The 12,107-nt window shown below is 36.9% G+C and overlaps 1 protein-coding gene across 2 annotated transcripts in view; it reads right to left on the bottom strand.

Annotated features, from left to right (window-relative positions):
- DNAH8 (dynein axonemal heavy chain 8) overlaps positions 1 to 12,107 on the bottom strand; it is a 491,513-nt gene that overhangs the window by 144,138 nt on the left and 335,268 nt on the right. For both annotated transcript variants that reach the window (XM_016431041.2, XM_016431044.2), the window contains one exon: positions 2,946 to 3,109. In XM_016431041.2, the coding sequence (XP_016286527.1) occupies positions 2,946 to 3,109 (164 nt within the window). The remainder of the gene's footprint in view (positions 1 to 2,945; positions 3,110 to 12,107) is intronic.

Here is a 12,107-nt window from a genome sequence, read left to right as displayed (position 1 = left end):
AATTTCACTATTACTGTAAAAAGTATTGCTATTTTCCTAGTCACCTAGTATCTCCCTCCAGGTGTCATCCTCAACTCCTTTCTCTCAGATTCCAATTCCAATGTTACTGACAAGGCCTGTTAATTTTACCTTGTTAACATCTTTCCCATATGCCCCCTTCTCAATTCTGACATTGCCACCACCTCAGTGCAGGCCCTCATCACCTTATGTCAGGCCTATTACATACAATAGGTTTGCCAGTGAGTCGGCCTGCATGGAGTTTCTTCCCACTCCAATCCGTTGTCTACTCAGTTGTCAAAGTGATCTTGCTAAAGCAGGCTTTTGCTCTCAACCTCCAACCTCCCAGATAGGAAACTCCAGTAGCTCCCTAGCCTCATCCAGAATCAAATATAAAATCCTCTCTTTGGCATTCAGAAGCCTTCATAAGCTGCCTCATGCCATCTGTCCAGTTTTCTTACACCTTATATCCCCCTCTCCCAGGTATCTAACCCTCCATCTCCTTCCTGATTGGCCATTTTGACTTGCTGTCTATCATCCATGACTAGATTTTTTTACTCTTCATCCTTCAAGAACTGGCAGATGTGACTACTGAACTATTGAGAGAGATAAGTTTATAACAATGGGAGTAGATTCATTGGACTGATCAAACTTAACTGTTACCCCTATTTAAAAAAAAGATAGTATGGAGTTTACAAACTTTAAAGCATCTGTTCTTTTCCATGCTAAGAATCAATGAATGCCAGCATAGTTTCATCAAGAGGAGGTCATATCAAAGTAACCTTATATCCTTTTTGGCAGGGTAAATAAACTGGCTGATCAGGGGAATACTGTAGAAACAATATACCCAAAACATTTGACATGTTTTTTTATGTCATTCTTGTGGACATAATAAAGAGATACAAATTAGAGGTGGAACTGGTTTTACACAAAGAATAATCATTAATGGTTCTTTGTCAACTTGGAGTGAGGTATTTAGAAGAACACTTCAGGGATATAGCTTTTGCTCCTGTAGTAATCAATATTTTTATTAATGACTTAGATGAATGACATGGCATGCTTGTCAATTTGCAGATGACGCAAAATTTGGAGTACCTCTGGAATACCATGCTATATTTTAAAGAAAGATACGGTCACATATGAAACATTTTGAAAAGAAAGTAGACAAGATGCTGAGAGGGCTAGAGAACATGCTATAGGTGGGTCAGGAAATAGGAATATTTAACCTAGAAAAGTTTTAGGAGGGATGATGGCTGCATAAAGTATTTTAAGAATTGTCAATTGTTTTTCTTGATCCAGAGTACGGAAATAGGAAAACACTGGGTTACATAGAGGCAGGTTTAAATTTGATGTAGCAAGGAAAAACTTGTTAAGAATTTGAGATGTGCAAATATGGATTGGGCTTTCTAAAAAAGTTAGTGAATTACTCTCTAATTAGATGTCTCTAAGAGACTTGATAAGCTGTTGAAGGGATCACTGGCCATGTATAGTTGGACTAGGTGGTCTCCAAAGTCCCTTCCAACTCTGAGATTTTGTAATTCTGTATGATTTTATTATTGGCCTTCAGTGCTTTCTCCACTGAAGAGGATTACAAATACATATGGTACAATGAGAAAGGTACTGAATTTGGAATCTGAGAGCCTGACTTCACATGTCAGCTCTGCTACTCAAACCTGTGACCACAGGCAAGTCACTTTCCCTCTCTGGGTCTTACTTTCCTCAACTATAAAATGGGGGGATTGGACTGAAAGATCTTTGAGGTTCCTTCCAGCTTTTAAACTATGATTATATGGTCTCTAAGGGTTGTTGTGACTGAAACATTCATCAACTTCTTAGCCAACCCAGTGACACCCCTTTTCAAATGGAGGTTCACAGATGGCAAATATACAGATCCTAACCAGTTGTATCTTTCAAGTCTTTCCTATTTAATAAAACCTACTTAAACTTATGTACCACTGGCAAAGACTTCAAGAACCCCAGATCAGCCCCATGGTTGGCTGAGGTATAAGAGGAGGTCTTTAGCAGAGGTTCAAATTGACAAGTTCTATTAACTGGGAACGATTGTTCAAGCTGCTATGTACCTACTGAACCCTTTTAACATGCATCCCATATTCACAAAGAATGCAATGATGGTGAAAATTTTAGAGACCAAGAACCCAAACTGCAACCCTCATACTGCATGTGAGTCATCCCCCTTACCCCAGACAGGGGAGAGAGGAAGTGTTCCCATTGGGCTGTTGGGCAGAGGGGTGAGTGATGGGAGAAATGTCCTTAGGTGTGCGTGGAGAAGGGAAGGGGAGCAGCACCCTCTGACACACTAGCCATAGGTTTGCCAACATGGGTCCAGGACATTCCCCTGATGGTTCAATGAGTAAACATCTCAAAATGGGGGGAAACTAACACTTAAAAATATTGTCTTATTAATCTTAATCTTTTCATTTTCCCTATTTCTAAGTATGTTGGCTAAATTATGTAGTACTATGCCATTTTGTGTAGTAAGGAACCGGGTTTTATGGACTGATGATAAGCCCAAAGACTAACATGGCATGGATCTATGTAAGGAAAAATCTATATAACCACCAAAATATTTTTAGCAACTAAATAGAATTTAAAATTGTCATAATATTCTAGGTATGATTGAAACAGCATACACAGCAATAAAGTCATTATTTCACATGGAAAATGATCAAATCTTTTGAGGAAATTTAAGTATTGGACTATCCAATAATGCACAGATAGAAAAAGGAAGAATAACAGAAATCAAAACCAAGTTAGTCAGAAAAGTATTCTTTTTTTTTCAATAGAACTGTGAGTAAAGGATGATATCAATGCTATTATTTACCACTTAAAAGTAAGACTTCCTTATTTTTAATTTGAGAAGATATATCAAGAATGTGTCTATTAGCATAAAAATAGCCTAAACGCTTCACAAGACATTACTGATATACCTGTCTGCAATTACTCTGTTGCACTCATGTTTGAAAAGTGACAGAAGGATAGAAAGTGAGTTGCATTCATCTGCTTTTATAGTTAACATTCCTTGCCAAATTCTGGAGAGATCTCGAAGATTGAAGATATAATGAAACTTTGATGGAGTTGGCAGCATTTTTACCTAAAGCAAAAAAACATACTCAATGTTCAAAACTAACATTTACATGAAAAAAACAGGGATGCAAACTTCTAGGGAAGAATGATCTTCCTTGATGTACTGTTCTAGAGGTATGACTTTTTCACTTAACCTCTTTAAGTGTTCTCATCTCAAAAATAGGAATAATAATAGCATCTACGTTTTAGGATTATTGTGAAGATACAATGAAATATTTGTAATGTGCTTTGCAAATGCTAATTAACATTATTATTGTTGTTAAAATAGTCATGTTTAGAATAGTTTCAACTTTATAAAACTTTTTTAAAAGCTGACAAAAGAATTCCAAACTAAAGCTTCTAAAATATATCCCAAAGTAAATTAATATAGTATTAAGACTAGGAGCTATCTAATAGACACATATGTGCCCATCTATATTTATATTTATACAAATTCTTGTTCCCTACAAAGACAATTTCAAAGTTTAAGTCTTCTTAAGATATGTGTTGAAAGTGGATTTTTAGGAAAATATAGCAGACTCCATTTTGTGCTATTATATATTTTGTGTTATAATATTTCTTTCATTTTCTTTGTTACACTGAAAATACTGAATGTTTCCTTCAGGAACTCCCTTCCTTAATGGTTACAGAAGAAAATCCATATGACTTCATATAGTTCAAAGAACTCATCTCCTGATGTTTTCAGTGGTCTGCTGTGAATGACTATGCAGATCTTTGCAACACTTGAAGCATTCTTTTTTTCCCAAAAAGCTTACCTTTGTCTAGTAGTGATAGATCCCAAACTGTACTAAAAAGCAGCAATCATAAAAAACAATCTGGCACTAGCTAAGAAATATAATGGTAGATCAGTGGAGTAGATTAGATGCACAATATACAGGGGGAAATGACCAGAGCAACCTACTGTCTGATGAACCGAAAGATCCTAGTTTTTGGAATAAGAAGTCACTCTTTAACAAAAACTGCTAGAAAACATTAGAAAACAGTATGGCAGAAGCAAGGTATAGGCCAATACCTCACCAAGATATAGTCAAAATGGAAATATGACTTGGATATAAGGAGTGATGCCATAAATACTTTACCTGGCAGATCTTTGGAGAAGGGAAGAATTTATGACCAAAAAGGAGATAGAGAGTATTAAAAGATGTAAAATGAATAATTTTGATTATATTAAATTAAAAGGCTTTGTACAAACAAAACTAATGTAACCAAGGTTAGAAGGGAAACAAATGGGAGCAAAATTTTATAATAAATGTCTCAACTTTATTTCTAATTTCTCAAATTTATAGAGAATTCAGTCAAATTTATAAGAACACAAGCCATTCACCAATTGACAAATGGTCAAAGGATATGAACAAGCAATTTTTAAAAAATTTTAAACATCATTTTATTTGGTCATTTCCAAACATTATTCACTGGAAACAAAGATCATTTTCTTTTCCTCCCCGCCCCCCCTCCCACCACCTTTCCCTCTCCCATAGCCGACGCACGATTCCACTGGTTATCACATGTGTTCTTGACACAAAACCATTTCCCTGTTGTTGGTATTTGCATTAGAGTGTTCATTTAGAGTCTCTCCTCAGTCATATTCCCTCAACCCCTGTAGTCAAGCAATTGCTTTTCATCGGTGTTTTTACTCCCACAGTTTATCCTCTGCTTGTGGATAGTATTTTTTAGATCCCTGCAGATTGTTCAGGGACATTGCATTGACACTAATGGAGAAGTCCATCACCTTCGATTGTACCACAGTGTATCAGTCTCTGTGTACAATGTTTTCCTGGTTCTCCTCCTTTCGCTCTGCATCACTTCCTGGAGGTTGTTCCAGTCTCCATGGAATTCCTCCACTTTATTATTCCTTTTAGAACAATAGTATTCCATCACCAACAGATACCACAGTTTGTTCAGCCATTCCCCAATTGATGGGCATCCCCTCGTTTTCCAATTTTTGGCCACCACAAAGAGCGCAGCTATGAATATTCTTGTACAAGTCTTTTTCCTTATTATCTCTTTGGGGTACAAACCCAGCAGTGCTATAGCTGGATCAAAGGGCAGGCAGTCTTTTATCACCCTTTGGGCATAGTTCCAAATTGCCCTCCAGAATGGCTGGATCAATTCACAACTCCACCAGCAATGAATTAGTGTCCCCACTTTTCCACATCCCCTCCAGCATTCATTACTTTCCATAGCTGTCATGTTAGCCAATCTGCTAGGTGTGAGGTGATACCTGAGTTGTTTTGATTTGCATCTCTCTGATTATAAGAGATGTAGAGCACTTTTTCATGTGCTTATTAATAATTTTGATTTCTTTGGCTGAGAACTGCCTGTTCATGTCCTTTGCCCATTTGTCAATTGGAGAATGGCTTGATTTTTTGTACAATTGATTTAGTTCTTTGTAAATTTGAGTAATTAAACCTTTGTCAGAGGTTTTTATGAAGATTGTTTTCCAATTTGTTGCTACCCTTCTGATTTTGGTTACATTGGTTTTGTTTCTACAAAAACTTTTTAATTTGATGTATTCCAGATTATTTATTTTGCATTTTGTAACTCTTTCTAATTCTTGCTTGGTTTTGAAGTTTTTCCCTTCCCAAAGGTCTGACATGTATACTATTCTGTGTTCACCTAATTTTCTTATAGTTTCCTTCTTTATGTTCAAGTCATTCACCCATTTTGAATTTATCTTGGTGTAGGGTGTGAGGTGTTGATCTAAATCTAACCTTTCCCACACTGTCCTCCAATTTTCCCAGCAGTTTTTATGAAATAGTGGGTTTTTGTCCCAAAAGCTGGGATGTTTGGGTTTGTCATATACTGTCTTGCTGAGGTTGCTTGCCCCCAGTCTATTCCACTGATCCTCCTTTCTTTCTCTTAGCCAGTACCAAATTGTTTTGATGACCGCTGCTTTATAATATAGTCTGAGATCTGGGACTGCAAGTCCCCCTTCCTTTGTATTTTTTTCATTATTTCCCTGGATATCCTTGATCTTTTGTTCTTCCAAATGAACTTTGTTATAGTTTTTTCTAAATCAGTAAAGAAAATTTTTGGAAGTTCCATGGGTATGGCACTAAATAGATAGATGAGTTTGGGTAGGATGGTCATTTTTATTATATTGGCTTGTCCTACCCATGAGCAGTTAAGGTTCTTCCAATTGTTCAAGTCTATTTTTAGTTGTGTGGAAAGTGTTTTGTAGTTGTGTTCATATAGATCCTGTGTTTGTCTCGGCAGATAGATTCCTAAGTATTTTATTTTGTGTAAGGTAATTTTGAATGGGATTTCTCTTTCTAGTTCTTGCTGCTGAGCTGTGTTGGAATTATATAGAAATGCTGATGACTTATGTGGGTTTATTTTGTATCCTGCAACTTTGCTAAAGTTGTTGATTATTTCGATTAGCTTTTTGGTTGAATCTCTACGATTCTTTAAGTAGACCATCATGTCATCTGCAAAGAGTGATAATTTGGTCTCCTCTTTGCCTATTTTAATGCCTTCAATTTCTTTTTCTTCTCTAATTGCTACTGCTAGTGTTGTTTTTTGTTTTTTTTTTTAGTGTTTTTAATACAATGTCAAATAATAGAGGTGATAATGGGCATCCTTGTTTCACTCCTGATCTTAATGGGAATGGATTTAGTTTATCCCCATTGCAGATAATATTAGTTGATGGTTTTAGATATATACTGTTTATTATTTTTATGAATGAACCTTCTATTCCTATGCTTTCTGGTGTTTTTAATAGGAATGGGGTGTTGTATTTTATCAAAGGCTTTTTCTGCATCTACTGAGATAATCATGTGGTTCTTGTTGGTTTGCTTGTTGATGTGGTCAATTATGTGGATAGTTTTCCTAATATTGAACCAGCCCTGCATCCCTGGTATAAATCCTACTTGATCATGCTGGATGACCCTTCTGATCACTTGCTGGAGTCTTTTTGCTAGTATCCTATTTAAGATTTTTGCATCCATATTCATTAGGGAGATTGGTCTATAATTTTCTTTCTCTGTTTTTGGCCTGCCTGGTTTTGGAATTAGTACCATGTTTGTGTCATAAAAGGAGTTTGGTAGAACTCCCTCTTTGCTTATTATGTCAAATAGTTTGTATAGTATTGGAGTTAGCTGTTCTTTGAATGTTTGATAGAATTCACTGGTGAATCCATCAGGCCCTCGGGATTTTTTCTTAGGAAGTTCTTTGATGGCCTGTTGGATTTCTTTTTCTGATATGGGATTATTTAAGAAATCTATTTCTTCTTCTGTTAGTCTAGGCAATTTATATTTTTGTAAATATTTATCCATATCACGTAGGTTGGTATATTTATTGCCATATAGTTGGGCAAAGTAGTTTTTAATGATTGCCTTAATTTCCTCTTCATTGGAGGTGAGATTCCCCCTTTTCATCCTTAATGCTGTTAATTTGCCTTTCTTCTTTCCTTTTTTTAATTAGATTAACCAGTACTTTGTCTATTTTGTCTGTTTTTTCAAAGTACCAGCTTCTAGTCTTATTTATTAGCTCAATAGTTCTGTCACTTTCGATTTTATTAACTTCTCCCTTAATTTTTAGGATCTCTAGTTTGGTTTTCTTCTGGGGGTTTTTAATTTGTTCGTTCTCAGGTTTTTTAAATTTGCATTTCCAATTCCTTGATCTCTGTCCTCCCTAATTTGTTAATAAATGCACTCATGGATATGAATTTTCCTCTAAGTACTGCCTTGGCTGCATCCCATAAAGTTTGAAAGGATGTCTCGCCATTGTCATTTTCTTCAATGAAATTATTGTTTCTATGATTTCTTCTCTAACTAACTGATTTTAGATTATCATATTATTTAATTTCCAATTAATTTTTGATTTGGCTCTCTATGTACCCTTTAAGATCAATATGTTTATTGCTTAATGATCTGAGAAAGTTGCATTTATTATTTCTGCTTTTCTGCATTTGAGTGCCATGTTTCTGTGACCTAGTGCATGATTATTTTTGTGAATGTGCCATGTGGTGCTGAGAAGAAGGTGTATTCCTTTTTGTCCCTATTTATTTTTCTCCATATGTCTATTAACTCTAATTTTTCTAAGATTTCATTCACCTCTTTTACCTCTTTCTTATTTATTTTTTGGTTTGATTTATCTAAATTTGATAGTGGTTGGTTCAAGTCTCCCACTAATATAGTTTTACTGTCTATATTCTCCTTCAATTCTCCTAGTTTCTCTATTAAAAATTTGAATGCTATACCATTTGGTGCATACATGTTGATTAGTGATATTTCCTCATTGTCTATACTCCCTTTTAACAGAATATATTTACCTTCCCTATCCCTTTAGATCAGGTCTATTTTTGCTTTGGCTTTGTCCGATATCATGATTGCAACTCCTGCCTTCTTTCTATCAGTTGAGGTCCAAAAGGTCTTACTCCAACCTCTAATTCTAACCTTGTGAGTGTCAACCCGCCTCATATGTGTTTCTTGAAGACAACAAATGGTACGGTTTTGGGTTCTAATCCAATCTGCTATTTGTCTACGTTTTATGGGTGAGTTCATCCCATTCAAGTTCAAAGTTATGATTGTCATTTCTGGATTCGCTGGCATTTTGATACCTTCCCCTAGTTCTGACCTTTCTTCTTTAGCTATCTACTTTTGAACCAGTGATTTGATTTTGGTCAGTCCCCCTAATCCCCTCCCTTGAGATGCTTCCCTTTCTAGCCCCTCCCTTTTTATACTCCCTTCCCCTCCCACCTCCCCTTCCTTCACTTTTTATGCTCCCCCCCTTAATTTTCCTTTCTTTCTTTCCCTGTTGGATAAGATAGAATTCAGGATCCCACTGGATCTAGATGTTCTTCTCTCTCAGATTTAATTTCACTGAGAGTAAGGTTTAAGTAATAATTCTACTTCACACTCTCTTCCTCTCCTTCTCATATGAGAGTTCTTCCCATCCCCTTCCCATGTGTATCTTTATATGGGAAAGATTATTCTATTAAGTCCCCCCCCCATTTCTTGAAGTAAATCTTAGTGTTATCGACGTTTCCCCTCTCCCTTTTCCTTTCTTTGCCCCCAATTTCCCCAAATCTTCTTAATGCCCCAATCTTTCCCTATGCATGTTTCTTCTAACTACTCTTATGATGCTACAATTTTTGAAAGTTACACAAAACATTTTCCCCACCTATTAATATATATATATATAATTTGATGTAAATGTAGTCCTTATAGAAGAGAGTTTGACTTAAAGAAAAAGATAAGATTTATCTCCTTTTCCCTTTCTTTCATACTTACCTTTTCATGTTTCTCTTGCTTTCTGTGCTTGGATATCGAACTTTCCACAGAGCTCTGGTCTTTTCTTAGCAAATGCTTGGAAATCTTCTATTTTGTTGAATGCCCATACTTTCCCCTGGAAGTATATAGTCAATTTTGCTGGGTAGTTGATTCTTGGTTGGAGACCCAGCTCTCTTGCCTTTCTAAATATTGTGTTCCATGCTTTGCGGTCTCTTAGTGTGTTAGCCGCTAAGTCGTGTGTGATCCTTATGGGAGCCCCCTTATATCTGAAGCTCCTCTTCTTGGCTTCTTGTCGGATTTTCTCCTTTTCTTGGAAGCTCTTGAATTTGGCAATTACATTCCTAGGAGTTGTCTTTTGGGGATTTAGTATAGAAGGTGTTCTATGAACCCTTTCTATTTCTATTTTGCCCCCTTGCTCCAGAAAATGTGGGGGCAATTTTCTTTTATAATCCCCTGTAGAATAATATCGAGTTTATTGTTTATCTCTGGTTTTTCTGGGAGACCGATAATTCGGAGGTTGTCTCTTCTCCCTCTGTTTTCCAGATCGGTGACCTTCTCAATGAGATGTTTTATGTTTTCTTCTAATTCATTAATTTTTTGGGTTTGCTTTATTGATTCTTGCTGTTTTATGATGTCACTTTCTTCGAGTTGCTTAATTCTGGTCGTTAGGGACTGGTTTTGCTTTTCAGCTTTGTCTGACCTTCTATTGGATGCTTCGAGCTCTTTTTTCCAATTGAGCAATCTTATCTGTCAGACTGCTGATCTCTTTCTCCCATTTTTCTTTCCAGGTTTCCATCTTTTGGGTAAGCTCCAGTTTGAGATCTTCCAGAGCTTGTTGATAGTTTCCATTTTGGGAGGCATGTTCTGATTTTTTTTGGATTTCCTCCTCATTCTCTTCTTTTCATTGGGTACTTCCACCATAAAAGTTTTCAATAATCACCTTTTTCCCTTTCTTCCTGGAGGCTTGATTTTGGGCCATGTGAGCCATCCCTTTGGTGGTTTTATTCCCCTTTCCTTTTTGATCTGGGGTCTGGGTGGTATAGGTGTCTTTTCTGTGAATTTAGGTTGCCTCAGACTAGTTCTTCCCAGTCTCCAAGTTTCCTAGAGCACTGGGCCCCTGATCACAGCCACACTGCCCCGGTGTTCAGCTCTGCCCCGATAATCAGCGCGTGGTCCGCCCCTGGTGTTTAGTTCTGCCCAGATGTTCAGCGCAACCGCCCCAAGTATGGCTCCGTGGACCCCCATGCTCAGAGCCAGGTTCTCCCGTGAAACCGCCCTGAGATGTTTTTTCCTGGCAGTCCCCAGATCCCAAGGATCCTGGAGTTCCCCCCTAGACAGAGACGTTCCCCACTCACTCGCTGTCCCAGTGAGAGCTCAGGTAGTCCACTCTGGTTTGGTGGGGGAGGTGGGGGTGGGGAAGGGTGGCTCAGTTCACGTTTCTGTGCAAGCTTTTCCTCCTTCTTATTATAGTGTGGAAATGTTCAAACCCCACGTACCTTCGCCTCTGTAGGGTACTGGGGAGTCCTGTTCCTCCAAAGGTGATTTTTATGCTCCTTTGATGTAGTCTATTTCATTCGGTGCTGGGGAGAGAGGAAGTGTGTGGCATCTAGATTGCAGCCATGATTACCCGGAAGTCACAAGCAATTTTCAGATGAAGAAATCCAAACCATCAATAATCATGTGAAAAAGAGTTCTAAATTAAAACAAAGCTGAGGTATCACCTCACACCTATCACACTGGCCAATATGGCAATAAAAGGGAGTAGTAAATGTTGGAGGGGATATAGCAAAATTGGGACACTAATGTATTACTGGTGGAGTTGTGAACTGATCCAACCATTCTGGGGACAATTGGAACTATGCTCAAAGGGCTATAAACTGTTCATATTCTTTGATCCATTAATACCACAACTGTGTCTGTATCTCTGAAAGAGATAATTAAAAAAAGGTAAAGGACCAACTTGTATAAAAATATTTGTAGCAGCTCTTTTTGTAGTGGCAAAGAAATAGAAATTAAGGAAATGTTCATCAATTGGGGGATGGTTGAATAAATTGTGTTCATGTTGGTGATGGAATAGAATTTTGCTATAAGAAATGATAAGCAAAATGATTTCAGAAAAAGTTGAAGAGATCTGCATGAGCTGATGCAGAGTGAAATAACCAAACAGGGAGAACATTGTACATAATAATAACAGCAATTTTGGAAGATTATCTATGAAAATGTAGCTACTCTCAGCAATGCAATGATCTGAGACAATCCTTTAAGACTCATGACAGGGAATGCTCTTCACCTCCAGAGAAAGAACTGTTGGAATCAATCATCTTTCACATTGGTGTATTTGTGTTTTTATTTTGGAGGTTTTGATTATATATATGAGTTTGCTCTTGCAGCAAAGACCAATATGGAAGGATGCTTTGCACGAGAATAAAGAAATTTAAAACAAATGATAAAAACTTACTTTTTCTTACCTTCCTTATTCTTACCTAAATTATCTGAATCATGTAGGTCAGGAAGAGAAATTATAAATATGCTATCTATGGAACTGTGACACAGATAAATATCTGTCTGTATCTATCTGTCAGTCTATAACCTGTGCTGGCTTACTGTTGCAATGGCTAGCAAGAACCCTGAAAATTCTTGCAACATGTGCATGGTTCAGTATAGGCAGAGAGATAGATATATAGATTAAGATATATATGACATATATATACACCTTTACTGGGAAATTTTCTGGATAGATATATGTAATTTAATATTTGAACTGAAGTTCCT

This window comes from Monodelphis domestica, chromosome 2 (genome assembly GCF_027887165.1).
Source record: "Monodelphis domestica isolate mMonDom1 chromosome 2, mMonDom1.pri, whole genome shotgun sequence".
NCBI lineage: Eukaryota > Metazoa > Chordata > Mammalia > Didelphimorphia > Didelphidae > Monodelphis > Monodelphis domestica.
Note: the sequence above shows the minus strand (reverse complement) of the source record. Positions and strands in the feature narration are given on the sequence as shown.